This window comes from Opisthocomus hoazin, chromosome 7 (assembly GCF_030867145.1).
Source record: "Opisthocomus hoazin isolate bOpiHoa1 chromosome 7, bOpiHoa1.hap1, whole genome shotgun sequence".
Classification (NCBI taxonomy): Eukaryota; Metazoa; Chordata; class Aves; order Opisthocomiformes; family Opisthocomidae; genus Opisthocomus; species Opisthocomus hoazin.
The window spans coordinates 35798338-35825267 of NC_134420.1; the positions used below are offsets into that span (position 1 = coordinate 35798338).

General features: G+C 45.0%; 1 protein-coding gene across 6 annotated transcripts in view; it reads left to right on the forward strand.

The window, feature by feature from the left end:
• The window catches only part of ACTN1 (actinin alpha 1), a 93484-nt gene that overhangs the window by 48148 nt on the left and 18406 nt on the right, over positions 1-26930 (forward strand). For 3 of the 6 annotated variants that reach the window (XM_075425129.1, XM_075425127.1, XM_075425125.1), the window contains exons 3-8: positions 1749-1868; positions 9511-9597; positions 10181-10268; positions 11213-11291; positions 18663-18744; positions 20388-20473. In XM_075425129.1, coding sequence (XP_075281244.1) covers positions 1749-1868; positions 9511-9597; positions 10181-10268; positions 11213-11291; positions 18663-18744; positions 20388-20473 — 542 coding nt within the window. Of the gene's footprint in view, positions 1-1748; positions 1869-9510; positions 9598-10180; positions 10269-11212; positions 11292-18662; positions 18745-20387; positions 20474-21850; positions 21937-26930 lie in introns of all 6 variants that reach the window. The other 3 variants (XM_075425131.1, XM_075425128.1, XM_075425126.1) reach the window with 1 other exon arrangement.

Below are 26930 nucleotides of genomic sequence, written 5' to 3' on the forward strand. Positions count from 1 at the left end.
AATGTCATTGTGGAAACTGTCACAAAAAATGCTTTGGCTTTGCTTAGAATGACTGGCATTATCCAAATGGAAAAAGAAAGCAACGTACCATGACGTGCACTTGAGGCTCCATTAAAGCAGAAGAGGTTTTTGTAATCCTAGGATGAAGGTGATATCATAAATGCATCTTTTTACTTAGATTGTCAGACATCAGTGTTTCATTTTGGAAGTGAATCTGATTTTGTCCTTAAGCTTGAAAACTAATGACACCAGCCTACAGTAATCACTGAAACACCTTTAAAAGATTTTCATTCCCAGATTTTTTTCTTTGTAGGGCATGGCTATGGAGATAATCTCTTTGTCTCCCTTTTAGCTTTTCCTCACTCCTTTGTTAGGAAACAAGCCATCCAGTTTTAGTATGAAAAAGAGTTTTTTAAAAAGTACTGTTCTTTCTCACCCTTAAGCCTCAAAAAAAGGTTTTGAGTCAGCTCACATTGGCTTAAATATACAGGTTTAAGATATAGCAGGAGACTTTTGGAACTGAATAGGTCAAGTGAGTAATTACTTGCCTTGACTTGTCCATTTGATCTCTTTTTAATTATCCCATAACTTTTTTTTCAAAGTGCAAAACCTGCTTGTATTTTGTTTAGATTTTTTTTGTGTGTTCTGGAGCTTGTAATCTGAAAGTGGCTGTTCTGCTCATTTTTTGGTGGTGTGTGTCACGTACAGGTGGTTCCTGATGTCCTGTCTAATTGTATTTCTAGCAGAGGTTCCTTTGAAAAGTCCACTTGTCTGTCCAAGGTTTAATTTGCTTACTCTGTATGTCACGTTAGTGTTAGTAGAAGTAGGCAGTGAGCATAGTGACAGGCAGCCTATCAAGACGGGCATGACTGCACGTCATGCAACTCTTTCAAATAAGTGAGGTCAAGAAAATGCTTTTCCAAATCTCTCAGCTTTGTTCCAGTCAGGAGCTGGTGTTTGCCCTAAGACTCGTTTCTATCAGAGATTTACCTGCTCTTTTCTTGAAGCTAGGCTGCTTCCCCCTCTCTGCCTCACTATGAACATTTAAAATGCATACCACTGTGTAAGAGACCATTGCATAGAGTTAGAAATACATCAAACACGTAAAGGAAAGGAGTTGAGATGACAGTCCTTATGGTTATAAAGCTACTTGCCAAAGAAGTGATTTTATTTCCTCGTACAGGCAGTTGTGGCCATTCAGTGCAGAGACTAGAGAGGGAGGAGGTCTGTATCCTGGCTGGGGAAAAGAAAAGGCAAGATACGAGATCACTCTCGTATTTGACCGTAGGGAGTTCCAAGAAGCAGAGATTTGCTTTGTAAATCAGGTGTTGTAAATGCTGGAGGGCAGCTCCTCACCTGTCTTCATGGGGGAGGGAAGTTTGTGCCATTTCCAGGCATCGTTATCTGTGGTTGATGGTAGGGAGGTTAGTTCCACTGCCTATCTCAGTGTGGTTTTGAAGGACTTTTTCACCTCTGATACAAACCTGCTATGGAAAGGACTCGGTGCTGACAGTTCCTCCATTATTAAATTAATTGGGATGCAACAAAAAAATACTTTGCAGTCTGATTCTTTCTGGAGGTACTTAACAGTGAGTGTGGCTGTCCTGCACTCACAGTTGAGAAAGGGTGCGGGGAGGTTTACCCTCTGTCTAGCTGAGCAGCGGGAGCCGCCAGCACAGGGAAACACCTGTCAGGGAAGAAAGGGTTCGGAATTATTTTCTAATACTTTTTTTTTTTCTCTTTTCTAGGTGAACGTTTGGCTAAGCCTGAAAGAGGCAAAATGCGAGTGCACAAAATATCCAACGTGAACAAGGCCTTGGATTTCATTGCCAGCAAAGGAGTTAAACTAGTATCTATCGGAGCAGAAGGTAAAGAAACCAGCTGATTTGTCTGGGCCCAAGCTGTGCTTAGCCGCTGCCTTTCTCTCACAGCTGCATGTCATTTCCCTTTACGCCTCCCTCGCCCTACCATGTCTTTGTAGAACAAGCCATGGAGGAGAAAAGGGAATATATTAGGTCTTTACTCTGGATTTAAATCTCACCTTCGCACCAAGCTGCCAAACCTGATTCCCTTTTGGGCTGATTGGTCCGGTCCTCCTGCTTTTCTCCTGGTTCTCATGGGTTAAGGAAAACATTGAGCAGCGGCAGAAACAAATTAATTGGGCTTTTTCTTTATCCAATGAAGAAAAGTCTTAACTGAAGCATAGCAGCTGCTTGTATTTAGCTTGATGAAGAGCTGCTAGGAAAGATCCCCTAGTGCTGTAGGACATCCCATGGGTCAAAGCAAAGCGTAGTCCCCAGCACAGATCAAGGACGCCAGAGGCTCTAATTTTCAGGGCCTCCAGGCTTCTTGTTGTGCACCTCAGAAAGCTGGGTGCTCTGCTGGAAGCCTGTGTGTTATTGTGTAGACATCATTGTGGGCAGCACCAGGGGTGCCCTCAAGATAAACTTGTGGATCATGCACACAGTGTGGAGTTGTGTAGGATTTTTGTCTTTTTAGCAAAGATGGTGGGTGTTTTGCAGATATGTCATTTGAGACCCGGAAGGACTTGCAGGTTAGTAAGAGATAGTTTCTATTTTATAAACCTTGACAACTTGTCATCTTGTCTCGGCTGTGTTTTCATGACGCTTGCTTTCCTCTGCTCTGGACCTGTATGTGAGTCCTGCCTGTGGACTCATGTTGTCACTGTTGTTGTGGTGACACTCTGCTCTGTGGTATTTCTAGGTTTGTCTTTACAGTGGCCATGGAAAATGAGGGAGGTTTGTTATCTCCATCCTACAGATGGAAATGCGTGGTTTCTCCAGGGAAACTCATGACAGAGCCAGGAAATGAGCCCATGATACAGTTCTGGATGAGCATTCCTCCTCTGGGAGAGTTGTGGGGCTGCAGGTCTGAGCCCTGTCTGTTCTTAGCCCAGAAGGTCAGAGCAGTGTCTGCATGCTGTCCCCAATTTTGGCCTTTCAGGCAAGCTCTTGGACACATCTCCAAGATGTGCCCATCCTATGGGTCACTTGTTCTGTGTCACATCAGGCAGAATACCTTAGCTACCGCAGGTGCTTATGTTTGTCTTACGAAGACCTTTACCTTACTATACTGCTTTAACTGTATGGAGACTTTGGAACAATTTGAAACTAGTGTCCAGGGACATAGCAGACACTACTGAGTTTGGTATTTAAGAGCGAAATAGACTCAATGATATTGATATTTTGCACGCAAAACTTTTCTGCAGTTTTCTCAGCTTTTCCCACATGAACAACCTGAGGGTGTTGCTGGCCCTGAGTACTATTTATGTAGCACAGATGCATATCTAAGGTTATTTGGTGCCCTTACAAAAAAACCTGATGCATCCAGTGTCTGATGCAGTAGTCTGTATCTATATGAGACCCTTTTCAAACTAGAAGTTGGACCTGGAGCCAGAGATCTTCTGTCTTAAGACAGCTCCTGCTGTCATTTGGATCTCAGACAGACATTTGCATCCTTCTGGGAGTCTAGAGCATGTGTAAAACTTATCTTCCGTGCTGTATTCCCTTTGTTTTTTCTGGTTCTGCTCTCCCTGGCACTAGTTTGCCTTTTCCTCTCCATCCGCTGGATTTCTCTTTTTTGATCTCTGCTCCTGAATCAACTGTGACTGTACCCTCATGGCTTTTAGAAATCATTTGCAAGTAAAATGGTCTGTGACCAAAGATCTGCAGGGCCCAGTTATTCAGTGTGGATTCATAGCAATTACCCTGTTCAGAAATAGGCTGTGAGGTGCCATTTTGTGACAGAAGCCATGATTTATATCAAGTCTGAACAGTGATCCAGACCTCCCCTGCCAAATGTTCCTGGCTCTCCTTTGTCCTGGTGCCCATGTAGCTACATGGTGAACCCACGTGGGTTTCTTTATACTACCAGAGGTAGCATGGCAATAAAGGTTTGGACCAAGGTTACCTTTGATTTTTATTTAGAGTGCTTGGGCCCATGCTGTGACGCCAGCTCAGGCCACGTAAGTGTGATCACAGCATGTACTCCCCTACCCCAGTGCCTGCCTGTGCATACAGACCGAGCCCAGGCCACTCTGGTTGTCACCAGGAAACATAACCTGCTGCAGGGGCTTCTGGCCAGTCCATTGAGGTGCTTGGTGTACAGTAAATTACACATCAGCTGTAAAAATGGCCTTTCACTTTCAACAGTCCAGCAGTAACTCTGTCCGTGGAAGGGATTATAAACCTTCCTGGAGCATGAATTTTAAGGGCTTACTTTCAGACTTTAAGGAGACATCATGCAGCAGTAAAGTAGAAGATAAAAGCCAACAAAGCAGGCTTAACACTGCACCAGGAAAATGAGCTGTAAATGCCTCATTCGGGTTAGACTGATCTAGGAAGTTTTCCAGGTGACCTTTCTCCCAGAGGAGGAAACCACCATCCAGCAGCAGTCTGGTGGTACTGGCTGGGGCAGCGCACTCCTCACCTTGAGGTGACTTGCTCCATCTCTGGGTATCTGCTGGGCAGCACAGTCCTGTGTGGAGGGTCTGCAGCCCCGCTGTAGTTCTCTGCATGCATCAGACAAATGGCATTGGCCATTAATGTCCTGGCATTAACTGTGGTTAAAAAATAAGCTCCAGAAAGAATCCCAAGAAGACTCTCATGTCAGCTTAAGCCATGTGAAATCTTGTGTTTAATCAGAGTTAAAACCAGCAAAAATGTGGTATTTATCATGGCATTTATCTCGCATTTCGTTAAATAAAGATCGCTCTTTACTGTTTGCAAGTGAAGGTCTGCAGCCATGTCCCAGTGAACAAGAACCAGAGCTGAAGAGAACTTCCTACGCACAGCATGAATGCAGGACATATTCCATGTCCACGTTGAATGGAGGGTGAACTAATCAAAGAGAATAAGCAGTGAGGGTTAAGAGCTGTTTTTTACAACCATATTTGACTGTTAGCAATTTGAGGTGATTCTGAACATCTTTGTTTAACCAGAGTCCATGGGATCAAAGTAGTTGTGGCATACAGCAGATCTGTGTAAACCTGGATCAAGGAAGGCTCTAGCCTGGTGCAGCTTCCAAATGGTTTTTCATCTGCTTTTAAGTCTCTCTGTCATCGGACACCTCAGGAGCCTTCTTTTGTTGTAATGGATTCCATACTGGTGTCAAATGCTCCTGGGATCTAACCAATTGAACAGGTCACGTGTGTGACCCTAAGACTTTTTTTTGTTTTGTTTTCACTTCTAATCTGCACAGAAAGTTGCTGCTTGCTTGGACAAATGTGGCTGAGTTCAGTGTAAAGATAACTTTGGATGAACTGATCCCTACTCTCACCTGTTCAAGTGAAAGGAGAAGTAAAGCTTAGAGATTTCAACAATTGCAGAGGTCCCATTTGGGCAAAACACCTGCTGAGGCACCAGGCAGAGCAAGCATACGTTTGACAGTGGAAAGAAGGGGAAGATAAGGTCGCTCCATGTCAGTGAGTGAAACATAGCATTTTATTTGTCCCTACCTACTGCCCACTCGCAATTAGGGAGCTGAGATGTACACCCCCGTCATCAACGCCAGCCATCTGTCCTAAATCTGACTGGACCATCATTAGCATCATGCTTTCTGAAGACAGGGGCACAGATGCTTGTCCTGCTTTATTTGGCTTTTGTTAGGAGAAACAAAATGCAGAGCAGCCTTTATTTTATGTCACCATTGCTGCTCTATGTCTCCAGTTCCCACATCATAACACTATCCTGCCAGTTGTTCATCCCCTGCAACTCCTTCTCTCCATGGGGCATCTAGAGGCTGTGCTCTCGTGGGCATCTCAGAAGTAGCTAGCAGGGATAACAATTTCTGTAGCATTGATTCTGCTTGTAACTACCCAGGCCAGCGTAGAAAAGTAAGCTTAATCATTTTTGCATTTTTCAGAATGAGTTTGTGCTTTTAAAAATGTTGGTGGCATTTTGAAAGCCACATCTGTGTAGCCAGCCAGTCTCGCTCCTGAGGACTGAATATTTGTCAGGCTCTTAACTGGCTGTCAAACACTGGGATGAGAGTACTGTAGGTTTTGCATATTTTGTTCGTGGTATTTGGTACAGTAATGGGAGCTGGGTGGAAGCATATTCACTGGTGCAAAAAATTTCCTTCCAGTGGATGCAGATGCCTCATCAGCTTTAGCCAGCAACTGATCCACCCCCAAGTTGAGTGTAAATCACATTAATACCTTGTGCTTGCTGCTGCTGTTCAGACAACAGCTGCTGGTGTTGGAGGAAGCACAGACAACGCTTGCAGAGGTCCAGCCTAGAAAGAGCACTTGGAAAGCACAGTCAGGCAGAAGTGCTGATAATAAACTGTCTATTAGCCTTTTAATACATGAACTGCTCTCATATTACTGAGCCTTATGTCAGTGGGGAGCACAGTCTCTTTAATTAATTAATTAGGTTGTTCTAGCTTTGTAGTGTTAGGTTCAACTTTTTAACAATTCCTGTGGAGTTTCTTTCTCTTCATCACCAGGAAGCAGAAGGCTTCTTCCAAACCTGTTCTGCAACCGTATTTTTTGCTTTTGTTTCTTGGCCATATTCCACTACATTAGAAAGAGACTGGCAGCAGCTGAAGGGTGATGAAGGGATCCTAAAGGAATCCTAAAGGAATCTGAAAAGGAAAAGGAGTTAGAAAATGGAATGAGTGAGGGCCAAAGAGCATATGGCCTTTCTGATCAGGCCAGCTGACTTTGTAACCAAATTGCCAGAAGAAGTTTTTTTAGCTCCAGAAATGAAAAATTATTGCTCACTTCTAACAAATAATAACAGTTTCATCAACTCTATTAAAAGAAGGGGAAAAAAAAAAAAGAGAAAAGGACTGGGTATGGTGTGGTTGGTTAAATCTGCATCCTGGGATGGATCACTTGCTAATCTTACTGACATCAGTATCTGCTTGGTAGGTGGTGGGTCTTCTCTGTGTCAAGGAAAAGTAAAATGATACGTAGACATGAAGTGGTGGAAATATTCTGGACTTCTTCCAGAGCAGCTTTGCTTTGATGCACTGCTAAGGAAGGATCAGACACGGGAGCAGGGAGCACATATCTTCCTTTTCAAATGAGTAATGCAGTGAAGAGGGCTGGGGAGAAGAGATGCTTTCCACCTTAACTACACCAGCTAACTATAAAACAGGAATTTGAGAATGTGACCAGAGCATAGTGCTGAGTTCTAATGCCACATTAGCAACTTTACGCCATCTGGTTTTATGTAAGTATCTTGACCTTTATTTCCAATTAAAATCCATGGAACAGTAATGTTAATTACCTGTTTCAGCTCACTGATTGATTTATTAGCATTCATAAAGCATTTTCAACATTAAAGTATTGCCATCAGATTTTAATCTAGTCCATTAAAATAAAGAGCTGTATTTAGTTTCAGATCTTAAATATACCCTAGGGTCCTCCTGCCAACTGCTGTGGTTTTTACAAGCACTGGGGTTTTTTGCTTTCTGAAAATCCCCACAAAGATCTATCACATGAACAAAACAAACAAGCTGAAAACATGGATGCTTTCTTTCTTATTTTAGCTGTAGTACCTCAGGAGTTTATAACAATAGTAAGGATTGTCCTTTAAGTTGATTGTGGTGCTTTATTGGAGGGGTAGAGAATGCAAAAAGTGCAGAAGTGAATATACTTGCCATCACATGACATTTTCTTACATCAGCCTAGCAGACAACCCCCTGACCTCAAAATTCCTGTAAAAAATTCATTTGTGAGAAAACTGTCAACAGGCAAACATAGTTTTTTCATGCCAGCAAGAATAACTGCAGTTCTTTTGTACTGCAGTGATAAGTTGTTGGCTATTTAATTCCGGGCAAACTGATGCCCCACCAAGATATCTGTGTGTACTCTGAAGTGCAGAAGGGAGTGGATACAGGGGTTTACTGCAGTAGGACACGGTGGCGTGTCTTGTTTTCTATCTTTTAAATCTGTAAATCCGTAATGCAGATGTATGTCAAAGCACAGCGGAGATTATCCTTCTAATTTACACTGGAAGTTGTACCACATGCATCGCTAAATCACAAGCTTTCTGGGATTTGGACAGGATGGGCACAGTTTCTGAAACCATGTGTTTTGTGTGCGTGCTACTTGTCTTTTGAATACACTCAGGTTCACATTTTGAGAATTTTTCATACAAGGAAGAACTTTTTCTAACGGCTTAAAAGGAAAATTTCAAGTATTGTAACTTTTGTGGCAGGATCCAGACAGGTGGCAGTTGCCTATACTGCAGATTTGTGCTTGCCCTGGAGCATGACATGTTCCTGCTGGGCAGCTTTATGGAAGCGGTGGCACAGAGGTGTCTGTAGTAGTACAAAAATGGTTTCTGACAGCCTTGTTAGGACTTGAATTATTCTGCCTCCAAACAGTAGGTTAATTCTAACCCTTCTCTTCCTGAAAGTACTCTGGTAACTTGTCAGTTGTTTGTGAACGACCCTTCTGCCGTGCAGGAACCTGCCAGAGAATGAGCAGGAGAAGGCAGCTCGGCTAGTTTCACTATCCAAAAAAGTGAAGGCTGTAAATTTTATGACATGTATATATAGTCTGTGCAGAACTTTTGTAGATGTTGAGGATCAGCTCACCATTTGGACTGCTTGGTGCTGATCTACACATGGTGGAAGTCCCTTTCTGGGCCAGCCTCCCCCCAGAACCTTGATTCCCCATCCTAAACAGATCATACCTCACACGTGCAAGCAGTCATTTTCTAAAACCTCTGAGCTGTTGACTCCTGCTGATTTATGTTGCAGAGTCCAATGAGCAATAAAGCACAATCTGCTCAGCATCTTAGTTTATGTTATGGCCTGCTCAGGCTGGGCAGCGTGAGTTTTTGCTTCCTCTTCACGCAGGATGCATGTACTTTGAGGAATGCTATGTTATCTCTTGGCAATTATATGACTGAAAGAAGTCCTATGCAGGCAGTTGGTGTATTTAGGCTTGTTTGAAACAACAAGCATTTAGGCTTGTTCAAAATGAAAATGTTGATGTTTCTTGTCTTTCTTGGTGGTATCTTGTTCACACGACAAAACCAGTTGTCAGAGCTCATCTGCACGGGGAAGTCTCACTGGTTCTTCTGGTATAATTACACTGGGGAAGTTATACTGGTGATTTGGAGTAGACATGCCGCAGTAAGAAAGGAGTGGTTTTCTTTTTCCCAGTTTGGCTTATACGGCTTCTAAGTGATTGGAATTAAACCTGAGCAAGGTGGGTTTAGACCTCTGTAGGATATTACGCTGATCTAAATTGGTCCTTATTCACGGTACTTTGGATAATAACTGTCTGTTTTATGCTAAGTATTATACTGCAAGAGAACCAGTCTGATTAGTGGGTACTACTGGGCAAGACTCTGCTCTACGAGCAGAGCATCTGGGGAGGCACAGAAGAACAGTTTTCAGCTGGAATTCCAGTTCTCTCAGGTGCAAAAAGGAATGCTCCCCGATGCTCCTGTTGTACTAGGATTTGCACTTGCAACTTGATGCCTGCAATTTTCTTCTCTTTCTACCTTTTTTTTTTTCCCCGCATAGAAATTGTGGATGGCAACGTTAAAATGACTCTTGGAATGATCTGGACCATCATCCTTCGTTTTGCCATTCAGGATATCTCAGTTGAAGGTAAATCTTAGTTCTTTCCAGCCACCGTTCAACAATGAACAACTGGGGTAACTAAATGGCTTTGCCACTTAAAAGACCCAGAATGTGCTCTTAGGTGAGTCGCTGGAAGATCCTAGGGAGCTGCCCTTCCCAAGCTGCTCTGTTGTCTCTCTGACATTTCTGGCCAGATTTAGGTATACTGAGAAGAGTTTTTCACATCCTCTTCTTGTAAGAGATTTTAAGAGCAGCTCAGAAGGATGGCTAGGCCCGAAAGCCAACTTTGATGTTGGAATCTATTGCATTTCTTGCAGGCTGATTGAGGGACTAGCACTGAAAATGGACCTCTTAGAAGTCCTACAAAACTCTGCCCTCTAATCCCAAAAAGCTATCTCCTTACAGAACCTTATTTAGAAAATAATAGCAACAAAACTATCCCAGTAGACTCTTCCAAACAAGGAATTATCTGGCAAGTGAAATTCAATAAAGCACAGTTTGGTGCAGTCTCTACCAAAGAGGAGTTGGTCATGTTTTTCTAGCATATGCTCCAGACACTCCTGTTTTCTAAGAAAATGAGTTAATTGGTGTGCTTGCTTTCTTTCTCTAGAGACATCTGCTAAAGAAGGACTTTTGTTATGGTGTCAGAGGAAGACAGCCCCCTACAAAAATGTAAACATCCAGAACTTCCATATCAGGTGAGTTACAGGCAAGAACTTAGCTTTACAATCTGTGTTATTTTCATATGTCTCTTGGTATACTGAACAATGTTCCTGACAGACGTCCCAAGGCAATGCAGGTGCACATTACACAGTAACAATGTAGTCCAGAGAGACACGTAGGAAATTAAAGGCAGAGGTTATAAAAGGATCCACATACCTACATCTCAATTCCTTATTCCAGTTACAGTTGCTGCTTTTGTAAAGTTCTTCAGAGTATGAGGTCCTCTGAGAGCAGCATACAAGCCATGGGCTAAGCAAGACAGTCTTTGCTCTGTGAAAACTCTGAACACTTTAGAAGCCATGAAGTAAGGGCTGCACCGGAAGCTTTGTAGTATGTCAGAGTTGGGAAGGGATGAGAGGTTTTCTTCCTCTGCTTTTAATGTTTCCAAACTGGCAGATGTTCTAGTGAAGATTCTGCATAATAGTGCTTTTTCCAGCATGTCTTGGAGAGCTGTATGAACCACATAAATGCACTTTGGTGCCATCCATGCTAGCCAGTACTGTAGTAGAGCTAGCTATGGGCATCTGCCTTTTCCATAAGGCATGCACTTGTTCCTCCTTTAGGGCTTGCTCCTCCTTTAGGGCTTGCGCCTTTTTCAACTCTGAGCTCTACACCTGTCCTTGCATGCTCCAGAGGACATGCATAGAGAGTTCAGCATGGAGAACAGCAAAAAGGAGGTGGCAGTGCAAAGGGCAAGTCCTAATCACAGTGGATTTTTGTAGGGATTGAAAGAAATCTTTATTGCAGTCTCGTCCAGGTACAAGATATGCCTCCTTCCCAGCACTTACAGAAGCACAGTTAGCCAGAAACTAAACTAGAATTAGTCATCCTCCTGTCTTCATGCCTTACCTCATGCCCATCACTGTGTCTCTACCTGGCTGAGCACGGTTCATTGTGCTCTCTTCTGTCTCTCTCACAGTTGGAAGGACGGCCTTGGTTTCTGCGCTTTAATTCATAGACACCGTCCAGAACTCATCGACTACAGGAAGCTACGAAAGGTACCACTCAATTTGTTTGTTCAATCAGATGCTTGGCTCCTTGGAAGTAAAGAGGGAGAAGAAGAATTAGCTTGATACACATAATTGGAGAACTTCAGCACAAGCTGGCAGTTGTGAGGACTGGGGTGGAAGGAAAGAGGGATGAATCAGTACATTCAGGCTTCTTAGTGAAGCATGAAGTTAATGAGCTTCCTGCTTGACTTTCCCTGCTTTCAGACTGCCTTATGAGAGACACACATGCCCCAATCCTAGCTGATGAGCAAAAGCTGGCAAATTCAGTAGCACCAAATGTGAGACTAGTTCTGTGCTAATGTCACAGACTAATGAGTCAAATCAGACTTAACATTTCTATGGAGAGTTAGATAGAGAACAGTTACTTGGTGTTCAAGTGCAAAAGCTCATTGAGGGGTCTGTGTGTCCTTGTTGGACACGTCACATGCTTCCAGCTTAGCACTGAGCTGTCTGCAGTACTGGGCTTCTCCTAGCATGTAGGTATCAGATGCCAGAAAAGCATTTGCCGTAACTCATTTTTACTTTAAAAATTGCCACTGGTAACATGATATCTAGCTGCTCCAAAGTCTGCTTCGTGTGTGTCTTGGAGACAAGATTGCTAAGTGGATGATGAGACTAAGCATTCGGTGGTTTGTGCTGCCAGCAGTGTCTTGACCCAGCAGGATGATGGAAGACCAGACTGGGTTCCCATCCCACTGGCATTTCTGCTGTCTGCTGAGATCCAGTCTCACTATATCTGCACACACATGGAATGAAATGTCACCAAGAGCATAATTCATGTGTCATTACTGGGGCTAATACACAAAAAGTTCAACCATCTGATCTCACAGGCTGGGAGTTATGAAGTGCATACGTACTCGATGTTAGCTAGGGAAATAAACATAGACACCCATCACTAATAGGCCTGGGCTCTTGGATCACTGTGCAAATAGACAATATGTAAATGACTTAATCAAATTAGCTGCATCCTTGAGGCAATGAGTTACACAATCTGATCTGCTTTTCAGTAACCTTTTAGATCTTTACTGTCTTGCAGAGAAGTCAGTTATATTATCTGATCAGTCTTAGTGTCTGGAGCCAGCACATGACGAATAAACAATGGGGAGAGACTGTACCTGTTTACATAAACAGCAGCAATAATAACAAAAGGAATTACTAGAGCTACATATTCAATGCCTGATCTTGGGAAAATAAAAGCAGCTAAGCAACATGCATCTGACAAACCCAGCCAGGTAAATGCTACATCACGTTCTGCTATCAACAAAGCCCTAAGCCAAACCCAAGTGAGAGGAGAGTGAGGGAAGGTTAGTTGATCATATTGCCTGCAAACTTTTTAAGGTGAAAGAGAGGGTGATTGTTCTAGCCAGCATGAATGTAAATGGGAAGGGATTTGTCCTCCTTGGAGTACGGTTGAAGCATCTTTTGTTCTCCACTTGCCTTTTATCCCTTCCTTCATCAGGTTCCCTCTACCCTCCTGCAGTCTTCTGACTCTTTTTGTATCATTTTTATTGTTGTTCTGCTTCAATTACTCTAAAGGCATGAGATTAAATGCGTGTTTGAGAACTCTACCATAGCTGAAATCTTGAGCAAATAGCTGGGAAGAACTTCACTCAGAGCCTAGCCTTTAGCTCTGGCATCTGACATGTGTTAAGGGGAAGCTGCCTTTTTTATGCTAGATCTTTGAAACCCATTTGTAGAATGTATGAACATGGCACCTTCCTAAACATAGTATTTGCCTGGACGGTTTCTGTCACTTGCTTCCTTCTTTACTGATTCTTTCTCCTCCCTTTGACTCAGCTCAACAGATTCTTGCAGGTCTCCTTGGAGCCTACTTGCCCTCTCCCCCTTCCCTCAAAAACAAGCAAACAAACAAGCAAACAAACAAACCAACCAACCCCAACATTTTGAATCATTGCTGTCTCTGCAGGGGACTTATCTTGCAGAGAATGACATGAGAAAGGCTGCTGAGAAGCAGCCATCACAGTGGATAGCAGATAAGAGGTCCACCTCCAGGTCTCTTCCAGTTCTGGGGAATGATTAATGGCATCTCAGTTGTGTGTGCCTTTGTTGATGTTGTGTGTGTTTCTGTGTACGCACACACACATATAAGATAAAGAGGTGAACATCAGTCCAAGCTGTCAAGAGGTCTGCATTGTACCTCTTGTTTGAGCAGCATTCTTGTGCAGTTTTAGTGTTTTCTGCTCCTTCACAGAGGCTGTGTCTATGCTACACATCCTGTATTGGCAGTGTATGCTAGCAAAAGGTAGCTGCATGTCTTCCTCCCAAAAGTTAGCGACTTCTCTTGTCAGCACAGTTTTGTATTGAGTTTATGTTCTAGCTATTTTTCCTAGTCTAGCCGTATTAGTGGAGAAAGCACATTTCTGTCTACAAGCACTGCCTAGATGAAGTTGCTCGTATGGTCCAGGCCCCAAAATAAAAGGTACAAGTCCACCCAGCTTCGCGTAGGTGATTCCCTGACACCACAGCTACTTATTTGGTTAGATGGTTCTATTCAGTGCAGGTCTGTCTACTATTGTTCAGCTCACTATAGATAAGATCTCGAGATTCAGCTCATGGTCTGTGTGTGAGAGATATACAGAAGATGGGGGTTCCCTTCCTCCTTTTACACCTGACTGTAGCTCAAGTGTGAGCCACATCTAAGGTCTTTTTATGAAGAACAATGGTTGACTGATGGCTCAGACACTGCCTCATATACGGCAGTCCATATAGAAACGTGGTCTGTGTACTGCCATGTTGAATGCGTTCATTACAGATAATCCTGCAAACAGGAGTTGTACCTGTTGGATTTCTTTCCTAGTGTTCAACTTTGGCAGATATAATAAATGCTTGCTCTCTCTCGATTTTCCTCCCCCTCCATCTCCTTTCCTGATTGCTAGTTAATAGAAGACTTTTTTTTATGTCACACTGCAATAATTTCCATGGCAACCTTGTGTGCTGCAAGGACTTGGAAATAGCTGCAGGAGGAGAGAAGACTCCCCGTGTGAGTTAGGGTTGTGGCGAAAGAGGAGGAGCCATGGTAGTCTTTAGTCAGCAAAAGCAGAGAACCTGCCAGTTGGGCACTTGTTTAGGGCAGTTTTGCAATCTGCCAGCGCTAAAACGATGTAATTCCTCCATGGTAAAACTATAGCTTTCCTCGCGGTCGGCCCAGCTAGTACCTGGCAAGTTACTGTTGCTCTTTGTGTCTGTCATTTCTGTATTTACATAAGCGGAGTGGGAACTGAGGTACCTCTGCAGAACCTCATCTGGGTCATGCTCTTCTGGGGTGTGTGTTTCAGCTGTGGAAGGAATCACGGGACAGGTGACTTGGCTTTTGTTTGCTCTGCTGCATTTGGGCCCCTAAAGTGTGCCTGCAGCCATGGTGCTGCAGTGCTGCACTGTGAAGCTTGGAGGTGCCTGGCCAGTCTTTACTACTTTATACTGCTTGCACCCATTTTTAAATGTCTGTCCTCGCCAGAAAGGAGGACCCTGGGAGCTACTGACCTGTCAGCCTCACCTCTGTGCCTGGGAAGATCAGCGAATGGATCCTCCTAAAAGCTATGCTAAGGCACAGGGAGGACAATGTCATCAATGACATGGACAGAGGGATCGAGTGCACCCTCAGCAAGTTTGCAGATGACACCAAGCTGAGTGGTGTGGTCAACGCACCTGAGCGAGGGGATGCCATCCAGAGGGACCTGGATAAGCTCAAGAAGTGGGCCACTGTGAACCTTGTGAAGTTCAACAAGGCCAAGTGCAAGGTCCTGCACCTGGGTCAGGGCAACCCCTGGTATCAATACAGGCTGGGGGATGAAGGGATTGAGAACTGCCCTGCCGAGAAGGACTTAAGGGTACTGGTGGATGAAAAGCTGGACATGAGCTGACAGTGTGCGCTTGCGGCCCAGAAAGCCACCCATGTCCTGGGCTGCATCAAGAGAAGCATGGCCAGCAGGTCAAGGGAGGCGATTCTGCCACTCTGTTCTGGTGAGACCCCAGCTGCAGTCCTGCATCCAGCTCTGGAGCCCTCAGCACAGGAAAGACATGGACCTGCTGGAACAGGTCCAGAGGAGGGCCAGAAAAATGATCGAAGGGCTGGAGCACCTCTCCTGTGAGGAAAGGCTGAGAGAGTTGGGGCTGTTCAGCCTGGAGAAGAGAAGACTCCGGGGAAACCTGATTGTGGCCTTTTCAGTACTTAAAGGGGGCTTACAAGAAAGATGGGGACAAACTTCTAAGCAGGGCCTGTAGCGATAGGACAGGGAGTAATGGTTTTAAACTAAAAGAGGGTAGGTTCAGGCTAGATGTGAGGCAGAAATTTTTTACAATGAGGGCAGTGAAACACTGGAGCAGGTTGCCCAGAGAGGTGGTAGATGCCCCATCCCTGAAAACATTCAAGGTCAGTTTGGATGGGGCTCTGAGCAACCTGATCTAGTTGAAGATATTCCTGCTCATTGCAGGGGGAGGTTGGACTGAATGACCTTAGAAGGTCCCTTAGACCCAAGCTATTCTATGAGCCCTTTTCATGGGAGTCAGCTGAAATGGGTAACTTGAAATAATGATTAGCTGTTGTTCGATGGGATGGAACCCAAAGCAGTGGAGCTTGGAGGGAATTTTGTAGGGCTCAATGCACTGTTGTAGTCTTGCACAAGCACCCAGGGAAACCCAATCTCTTGCACAAAGAAGCATCACTTTTGCAATGAGCAGCTCCACTGTCCATGAGGGGTGAAGCTTTTCCCACAGGCAACAGGGTCTTGCTCAGGTTCAGCGCTCTGCTCATCTCAGAGCTAGTCCTGGACCTAAGTAGCTTGCTTTCAGTAGCACTATCTGTAGCTTTATTCCCCAAGAGACTGTGATCTCACATCTTTCTTACATATGAAGTAAAAGTCTGCTGGCTTCATCTAGGTGAGTCTCCAGTTTCCTGCATGTTAAGACTTCCAGCCCTTCCTTTGGGAGTGCCCAAGCTCAGTAAGTTTTCCTATCAGGAAACCTCTCCCAACTTCCAGCTTTAAATTTCTTTTTAACCTTTGGCAACATCACTCCTGGTGTTGTTATCTGCAAACTGATAGGAGAGCTATCTGCTGTGAGTTTGCTCCTCCCTTTCCTCCAGGAGAGGCTGATGGATCTTTGGGCAGCTCATTCAGATGGGTTGGTGCTAAGGAAGGGTGTTATTACTCAACACTCTGTCAGGGCGTTAGGGTGGTCGTCGTCAGGATAGGTTGAAATTTGGTAACGGTGGTGACATTTCTGCAGAAGCAGAAAATAGCACATGGACTAGGGGGATACTGGCAAGGGAGCTGCCACTTGGGATTTCTGGATGCTCCTGCACTTGAGTGAAAGAAAGTCTGTTATTTCTCCTTCCTAAATGGAGCTAAGGCCCTGTCTACACAGAGTGGACATGGCATGTTGTATACCAGCTAGTCTCACCTCCTCAGATAAGGCTTTTGATTACACTTTGTATTCGTAGAGGTTTCTCCACAGCAGGCAGGAGACACAGAGGCTGAAGTTGAAATGGTACCAGCCTCTAATTCCATGGCATAGGGTGGTTCCTTGGAGCTCGAGGATAGTAAAAATCCCCTGCCTGCACCGCTGTTAAACTCTGAAGAGGTGGATGGAGATATATCTGATGTAGTCACCATTGAAAGTGTATTATATAGGGATAAAGTACTATTTGATGTTGAGGTGGGGGCCTGTTATTGTGTGTGACAGCTGCTTGTTTCATCATGGTGTGCCCACACAACATTTCCTCACTTAATATTGACTTGTCCCAGTGGACTAAATATGGATCACTGGTTGTGTCTGTTTTGATGGCCTCTGTATGTGATTTAATTTGGTAGGTGAAACATTGCTGTCTACTGGAGACATTCACCCAAAGGAATATGATTCACCCAAAGACATGCCAATGTAATTCATGCATTAATTCCTAGGGAAATGTTGCAGGAAACTGCTTTTCAGAATAGCTCAGTTTCCTAGTTTCACGAGGGCTGTAATCCAAGGGCGACATAATGACCAGTGCCATAAAGGAAGTTCTGTGCATGCCCATACCCTGTCTGCTCAAGCCTGCCTAGCTTCATCTTTCATGCTGGGTGGGTTCAAAGGAAACTGCCTGTTGATTGGAGTTCAGGCACCACTTTGTCTTCCAAGTCAATGCAGTAAGCAAAGGCACATGATCTCAAATAGAAAAGAAACAGAACATGGATGCCACTCTAGAAAGAAGGTGAAATAATTATACTCCTTATTTCCTCATTTTTAAGGTAGGTCTCAGTGTGAGTGGCACAAATGACCATACAGAGAGTACCACCCCATCCTTCCTCTCTCCCGAAAGACACTTAGCAAACGTGGTGACTAAATGCTAGCAGCTTATGCACAGCCCTTCCTCCAGCAGAAGCTGCCTGTCTTAACAGTAGAAACTGATAGTGCAAATGTAATTTGTCATCCATGAAGTGGATTGATCCTTCAGAATAACTAAATAGCATGGTTATACAGGAATATAGGAATAAGGCCCATATGAGGGTCTCATACAGGCTGATAGGTGTCTTGGGGCTGATCATTACGTTTGAATACTGGAAGCAATTTGCAGAGGTCTTTCACTTCTGGTAACATCTGCGTCTCATATTCTCTTCTGTGGTTCTTTAAAATCTAGTTATCTTTGTGATATGACTCATAATGTGATAAGTCACGTTTAACTTTGTTTAGGATTTGATTACTGTATATTGATGCCTGTATCTGAAGTACATCCTGCCACAGCAGAAGGTTTATATATAGAGGAATAGAAATGTACTAAGGAAATGACAAGTCCTGTGCAGCGCCTAGGAGGAAAAGCAATACTCAGACAAAATGGGTACTTTTATATATATTTGTTTGGTAGAGATTTGTTAAAACATTTCTCTTCCTCCCACTCAACTGGTGTTCAACAAACTGTACACTAGCTAAGGACAGCACCCGTTGCAGATGTTGTTACTATTTTAGTATTGCTTAGATGTTCTAACAGATACACTGCTCTGCAGTTCTTTAAAATGGAAGTTGCAAACCTAATATAAGCATGAGATGTAAATGTGAGATGTGGCTGTTTACTATCAGTATGATGTGAAGCTAATTTTACTTTAAACTAGGCTTGAGACAAAATGTATTATTCCTTCTTATTGCAAGTGCATGGATTATGCATTAATTATTGTATCATGAGTCTCCAGGCTCTGCTTTCAAAAGGAAGCTAATTGTTTCATCCTGCTACGTGAGGATTTGCGCATCATTTCTTCTGGACAGCACAGTTACCTGAACCAAACCAAGCACAATAGCTCGGTTTTGAGAGAAAGGCTGTGTACCTTGTTACAAGTTGATGCTAATGCTCTGGCTCTGTTTCTTTCCCAGGACGATCCTCTCACTAATCTGAACACAGCTTTTGATGTGGCTGAGAAATATCTCGATATTCCCAAGATGCTGGATGCAGAAGGTAAAGTAGAACCCAATGGCTTTTAACTTGCTTTTTCCCAAGAAATTTCCCACTTCTTCTAGGTGGACTTGTATTGTACAAGAATTCCATAACCTCTGATTGCTGCCTCCCTCACCACGTACTAAATGTATAGGGAAAAAGTTGCTATGGAATAATGAATCACATGTTCTACTTCCATTTTCCTCCTGTGCCCCTCGGTCTTCCGAGTCTGGTGTGGAGCTCTTAAGCTGGGTTTGACACACTAGGCAGAGATGAGTAACACCTGGCTATGTCCACTGCTGACTGAAGTGTTCCCTTTCAAGGGAGTTAATGTATGGTGTAGGACCGTGTTCCTTTTGCTCCACAATTTTTTTTCTGGGCTCTTGCTGACATTGCTGGCCATCTTCCCTTTTTGAGGGCATGATATTAGTATTATAAACTGCTTCTTCTTGACTACTCAGAATTGTTGAGCATGAAGATCCCTCACTGACTCGGTCTGGAGACCAAGGCAGAGATCGATGTTGTTCAGAGGTGCTTTTGCTACTGACTGTGACTGCTGCTCTGAGGCCACTGGGACAGCAAGGATTACTTTTCAGAGCCTTGTCCAGGACCAGCTTGGCAATAGGCTTTGAAGACTGTAACTCTGGAGTACAAACAACAGCCTGAAGTAGTTCACTGGTTGTTGGCTGTTTGCCTGAAGGCAGCTGGTTTCAATGGTAGAAGCTGTATTTCAGGCTTGATTTGGACAGGAAAAGCAGTTAAAGGCTTTTGTTAAATAAGGGAGTGAGAGGGATAAGGGGGAAAGGTGGAGACAGGACAGCTGAACCCAGTGAACCTGTATTTGGGTAACTAGGATGTCCATCTTCTTAGGTAGTATTTCCCATCCCCAGGGATGAGTCTTGCTTTCCCTGCATTCATCATGCTAAGGTCACAAAAAATCGTGAGGTTTCTGGAGTAGATTCAAGTGCTTCCTGACATTCTGTAGGAAATAAAGCCACCTCCACAATAAGTGGATCTAGCTTCAGGTCTCAGCAAAGTTAGCAGCTATGAAGAGGGCCCCTTGCAGGAGCTCCCATTGCTCTTTTCTGGTCACTCCCCTCCCTCATGGGGTGGAGCTAATGTGCATTCCTCCACACCATTAATTCTGATCTCTGGAGGTGTCGAGTTTCCCCGGAAACTAATGAAAGGGCCTTTTGAAATTCAAGCCATCGTTGTGTTGAAATGGAGGACAGGGGCATGGAAAGGAAGGGAGAAAGAATCTTTCTTGAAGAACTGCATGGAGGAATTGCAGTATAATATGTCTATAAAAGCCACATCAACCTGCTGCCAGTTTGGATTGATTCAACCCACCATTCACAGTAATGTTCTCAGGACAGGGAAGTGCTGTGACACGGGGAAGTGCTGTGACACGAGACATGCTGACATACGGCTGCATTAGCCTGGCCAGATCCTGGAAGCAATTTTGTCGTGAGGGATGGAAACCGGGAGAGTGATCCTGGCTTCTGAGAAAGATACATCTTCTGGGGAATGCTGGGAAGCCCTGTGGAGTTGCTATGACATGCATATATACCCCGGCAGGCCTCCTGGACAGTTGTGGTTCTCCCTCTCCTTTGCTGTCCTCCCACCAGTTGATTATGTTCTTAACGTGAGGTTTTTTTTGACAGACATTGTTGGAACTGCCCGTCCTGACGAGAAAGCCATCATGACCTATGTTTCTAGCTTCTACCACGCCTTCTCAGGAGCCCAGAAGGTATCGCAGGATCCCAAGCTCCCTCCACAGAGCACACCTGGTGCCGTTGCTAATGTCCAAACCTTTTTTTCTTTCTCTCTCTTCTCTCTAGCTACAGGCATCTTTATTATTATGTTCTTGGTAGAGTTGGCTATTGGTTCAAAGTGGTGCCCCAGACATAATACATGGGGCAAAGGATCCAGGAGTCCCATTTCCTTATAGTCAGTGGTACTTCCAGTGGCGCTTGTGTATGCCAGCACCTTGGCACGCACACAAACCCGAGGGAGTGGGGAGCTCTGCTGTCTCCATTTGCCTTCCAAACTGCTGCCCTGATGAACAAGGACCTGCACCCCCTGTTCCTGGGAAATCTGAGCTAGGATGCTTGGTCTCACAAAGGTGGAGACCACCACATAGTTGCTCTGCTCAGCAGGACACTGCAGCCTGCCCCCACTGGAAATGGTGCTAACACCTATTCGCTTTTTTTTTTCTTTTTTCTTTTTCAAAGGTGGTGGAACAGAGCTGACTTAGTGGTTTTATGAAGGGCTCGGTGAATACCCAAAGCTTTATCTTTCACCTTACATATGCTGCAGGTTCTTGCACCCTTGCTTCAGGGTCTGAACCTGCTGCTTTCTCAAGTTCTGCCGCAAATTCAGTTCCAGTTCACCTGGGGCTTACCAAGCATGTCTAACGAGAACGTCCGTGGTGATTTTGCAAACAGAGCATCACTTAGCACAACTGAGCTGCCTGGTTTTGTTCATTTGTTTCTTTTTGTCTCTCTTTTCTCACCCACCATACCATGCTGGAAATCGAGCAGTTGAGTCCTTGCTGTGTCTGACTTGGCCATTTTTCTGTTGGTAATGGAGTCGCTTAAGGGAAGCATTTTGTGGGTGAAACCTTCTAAACATGTCTCGCCAAAACTGGGCAGCTGCCTGTAGTTCAGCGCCGCAGGAGCTGGCAGCGCGTGTTGCAGCAGAGCAGGTCCCGTGCGGGGAGCGCCCTGCGTAGGCAGGCTCTGATCTCCAGCTCCTCGGCGTACGGAAGGGCCTCCAGCGCGGGCGGGTGTTCAGACCTCCAAACAGCCCTTTTGCATCCTTGTGCCAGGCCCCCGGACTGCAGCTGTGACGGCGCAGAGCCCGGATCCTCGGCTCGGGATCCCGCTGGATTGGGGGGTGGCAAGGAGGGAGGGAGGGAGGGGTGCCGCTTTGAGCCACAAGCCAACGCTGCTAGCCACCTTCTGATCCGAATTCCCAGCTCTCCGCATGGAAATCTGTTTGGCCTGTCCTGCAATGCATGATGGGAATTTTCTCCCCCTCTCTCACGCCACCCATGACTGTTTTGTTTTATTCTATGTGCTGCTTCTTACTTTATCCTTTCAACCTCTTTTCCTTCTCTGCACAGATATTATAGGCACGCTAAGGCCGGATGAGAAGGCCATAATGACCTATGTCTCATGTTACTACCACGCCTTCTCAGGGGCGCAGAAGGTGAGACTTTACCGCTAACAACCCCCTCCCCATTCCCTGCCCTGCCCACTGCTCCTCTCCGCTGAGGAAGGTGCCAGACCCCCGTCCGCCCCAGGGCACTTGCAGGGAAGCCCAGGGCATCCAGCGATGCACTTGGATGTGCCATCTGTATTCTTGCTCGAGAAGCAACGTAAACGTCCTTTCAGACAGGCTTGAGCTGCTCCTTCCCTCCGGTTTCACACCCCAGTGGAGGAGAAAGCGTTTGGTAAAGCTGACATCGAAAGGTGAACGAATGTCTGCCCCGACAGAGCTGGCATCCTTTCGGTGACTAGTGGGCACCATCCTGGCTAAGCGGTGTGCCTCAAAAGTACCACGATCACACCAGCCTACGCCAGGAGATCGCAGCTTCTCCCCCTTGAGCTGCCATCCTGCCTTCCACCTGCAGCCCCCCCAGGGTCAGTGCTCCTTTCCTAGGCCGAGTCATCTGTGAGCTGGTTACATAGCACTTACGTGCTCCAGCCACAAAGTCTGTTCCTACCAGGCCTTGAGCTTTCCCACACTCACACGCTTCTCCGTTCGTTGCTTTTCCCTGGTCATTCTTCTCTGTTTCCCCAAGCACCTATATGTTTTATTTCTCTTTCCTCCCCTTTGTCCATTTCCATAACTTCAGTCCTCCTTCCTCTGCTTCCTCTTTACTCCAGAGTCTCTTTGCCTGGCATTGGGACATTTGTCCTCACAGGAACCAAATGGTCGCAGTTTCCCCTTGGGCAAACTTCCTCCAAAACAGCAATTTCCCTGCAATCCTTTGAATAGAAGAAAAAGGTCCATCCTTTCCTCCCATGCCGTAGCCTAGCTGGGCTGCAGCCTTTCCACAAGATCACTGCTAATTTCAGACTGTAGGCTTTGGAGTAATAAAATCCGAAGTTCAAGACTGCATTCTTCATGTTACAAACAGATGTAAAATCTCCTTGCTGCACCCAGCCACAACTTCTTTTCTCCCATGGGGCCTTTTCTATTTGAGACACAGTCCATGTGTTGCCCAGCTTGAGGGCTAACTTGGCTCCAGGAAGAGTCCATCCCTTCTGTACAAAGCAGTGCTGATGGTCGTAGCACTGATGCAGATATCATGCTGGTGCTGGCTTTCAGAGGGCAAACACAGGCAGTAGGTTCTAGGAAGCAGCTCTTTAGTTCAAGCTTTTTGTTCTCTGGCCTCTTTCATATAAATTACGTGATACTGCCTTGTTTCCAAGGAACTGGGAATATGTCCCACAGGAGTGCAGTAGATTTGCCTGTTTGGCATAATATGAGTAGTCATGACTTTTCCGCTAGGATTCTGCTTTGTGGATAGTTCAAAACCTTTAAGACCAGGCTGCAAACTCTGGCCAGCTGATACTTGCCCAGTAGTCTCTGTAGCCTCAGAACTCATGCCAGCCTGGTGATAAGGCCTGCTGTTTGCCAGGTGCCCCTGAGGGACTGCTCCATGCTGTCTGCTTAACCTGAAGAACTCCAGATTGGAGAAGCAGCAAATCACAATATGAAGAGGGTTGTGGCCTGCTGCAGGAGCAGCCGTGCCCCTCGCCCATCCCTTCCTCTTCTCTCTGCGCCCATTCCATGCTTTGGAAACCTGCTCAGCAGGTCCCATGCTCTCATCAGCAATTTGGGTGGATGCTAGGTCTCCTGGGATAACTGAAAACGGCCTTTTACTGCCTCAGGACCTGAACTAAGTAGCCAGGGCAAGAACTAGAGATGGAGCTTCTTAGTTATTAAAGCTTCAGTCCCACATAGTCTAACTGGCTTATAGGGAAGATAAAAGATTTAATCATTTATTAATATTTTTAGCAGTCCTGATGGGCCAGCAACTCAACTGTGCCCTGGCAGGAGGGGCACAGCTCCTTTTTGGAGCTGCCCTAGCCGTACATTAGCCATCTGCTCTGTGACACAGATTCAAACGCCTGGGCAAATGCAAAGTGATTGCTGAGTACAAGACCCAGCTCAGATTGTAATGTGTTGCCTCATGCACGGTTAGGTGACTTACTATGATATCACTCCATTTTTCATTCAGATTTTTCATTACTGCCACCAGTCCTGAAGGGGAAGTCCCATGAGCCGCTTTCTGCTTCTTTCACTCTCTTATACCGAGCCTTTGAAGGTACAGGGTCCCCAGCCTGACATGTGTGTGTAGATGGCTGCTTTTTCTTTATGCCATGTTTTTATATATATATATATGTATTTTTAGGTATACTTGCTTTTGTTGGTTTGCTTGTTTTCTAACTGCTTCTGACTTTCACACTAAATGCATGCAGCTACTGGTTGGCTTAATATTTTGTACACTTGATTTCTGGGGTGAAAATTTCTAACTGACATTTTAACATTTTATTAAGAGATTGTGTTTGGCATACAGTATTCAGAATGGTCCTCTGAGGCCAGAGGACAGCAACAGGCAGGCATCTTCCCTACGTAGCGCACTGTGGGAATGCCTTCCTTTATGATCCTCCTCAGCGGAGACCTGGATCCATGAGCTAGAGAGACAGCTGACTCCACTTCCGTCCTAAGCAGTCCAACTCAGGGTTGAGAAGTACAGAAAAGACAGAAGGCAGAGAAATCACTGCTATTTTGGCTATGCAGATTTCCATTTGAGTCCACCAAGCACCACGTGCATATCGCACAGCAGCGTGGTATCGAGCGGCATGCCCTGGGCTTGCCCTCCCCACAGTCTCTGCGTGCAAGCAGCCTAGGCCTCATGGAAACATCTTAGCGTGCCACTCTTCTTCTACCTGAAAGTGTTTCACTGAGATTGCCATCACCACAGATCAGCTCATTAGCGGCAGTGTGGAAGGTATTTGTGGAGGTTACCTGAAAGCACTGGGATCCTTTTGTCCTGCCTTGCTCGGAGCAAGAAAGTGTAACACATTGGTCATTACATTAATGGTGGCAGTGGCCACAGAGCCTTTACTGATGCTGCAGCAGCACGCTGTTGCACAGAGCAGTCTGGAGTAGGCCAGAACCAGAGGGAAGCAAGTACTGGTAGGAGAGGCAAAGCCTCTACACTTCAGCCCTTAGTGCAGTACAAATAATGTCGTAATTGCTGACATTCAGAGGACTTTTGTATTTGGACAGATGTTCAACACACACATATACATACACATATATTTAAAAACTTGAGCAGCTGGAGGAAATCTAGTGTCAGATACAAGTAAATATGCCTACGCGAAATGGGGTCCCTCCTGCACAGCTGGCTGCTGCTGCAGTGAGTTCCTGGGGTGTAAAAAGAAGAGAGGTAAGAGTGTGCAGGGAGCTCCTCTCCTGGGATAATTGGGAATGAACATTTGGCACCACCAGTTCCCTGCAGTCACTAGGCATATCATGGTAGAGCTCTGGCAATGTCTTTTCGATATACTATTTGGTCCTATGTCTATAAAACTTTCTCTGGATATCAAAAAGCATCTATTAAAGTACAAACTTCAGTTAAAAACAGGTCAAAGTACAAACTTTCTTAAATGTAATCATTGTTTGCACTTTTTATGTATATTTCTTTTTAAGTGAAGTTGTTCTTTCTCCTGTACAGGTCCCTCTGATGTGTTCTAAATTAGTTAATATCTGTGTTTCTGCTAGCTGACGCACTTTGGTGAAGGGAGAGATATCTGAATATGTGTTTTTACAGCTTCTTAAAAATGAATAAAATTGCCAGATCCCCTGGACCTTAGCAGTCCATACATCACTGTATAGCCTACGAGCTAATTGCTATTCTTGCTGCCTTGCATCAGCTGCAAAAATTAGAGAATTTTTCTCAAATGGCCTTGGAGATTGAATAAACAGATAGTAAAAGGCCTTTTAAAAACAGAAAAAGGTTGAAACCTGCCAGCTATAAGCTCAGCAAAACTTCTTTTGGCATCAGTCCCCCACATAGTCTTAAGGCAGGACACAGCATTTGTAACTGGTCTGTTGTAGTGTTGGCATGTGCCCTCTCTTCTTCATCTCCGCTTAGCCTCCATAAGGAGGACTACTCCATAGGGGTCCTCTGGGTAGCTCTAGCACCTTCCCCAGGCTCCAGAGTGATAGCTGTACTGTGGTGAGGGGGTGCTGAGCAATCCCCTGACACCCATCATAGGGGCATGTCCTCCAAGGCTTTGTGGCATGGCACCCACCGTGATAATGATCAAGGGAGCTGATATCCACAGATAAGTGCTGTGCTAGGATCAGCCTGCTGTATGTTCCCCATGCCAAACACATGCATGGCACTCCAGGGCAGACTGACTGCTCCTGAGCTCATAGCTGGGATTTTTGTGATCCTTACTTTGTTCCAAATTTGTGTTTTATCATGTTCAGCTCCCTGCAGAGAACAAGGTTTTGATCCCGCAATGGGAAAAAAAAAACCCCAAAAGCGAAAACATAAATAGTAACAACAGGCTGTTTTTTTTGTGAGACTTGTTGTGGCAGAGTAAGCAGAAAAATTACCCAGAAAAGGGAAAAAAAGAATCCTCTTTTCAGCTGGATCATGAGACCCTGAATACATGGTAGGTGTCATGCGGCAAGATGCTGGAGGAGGTGGCCCTGTAATGAGTGCCAGAAATACAGGGAAATCTGGAAGACAGCTCTGCTGGGCAGAGTTTAAGGTTAAGAGGAGTACCTACCACTTTATCTTCCAAACAAAATTAGGAATTTTCCAAAGTCCAGTCTATGGATTAACTCTGTTTAGGTTATTCTTTCCTGGGGCAAAAGCATGTAGAGTCTCATCAGCTTGACGCCACTCAGTTACTGGTGTTGCAGCTCTGAATGCTGGTGAGGGGAGTGGAGAAGGTGGCACAAACCCTCTGTCTGTGTAAAGAGACAGCCGAGGTTCCTCTGGTACAAAGCGAACAACAGGGCCCCCTCATAGGAGCAGCTTTAGAAAGGGCACAGTAATATGGCTGTCTCACAACACATAGGTTGGGATCAGTAGAGCTGAAAATCTCTGAAGGAATGTATTCACCAGAGAAGGGAAAAATTAATTACTATAGAAGGTCAGATGGAAAGCA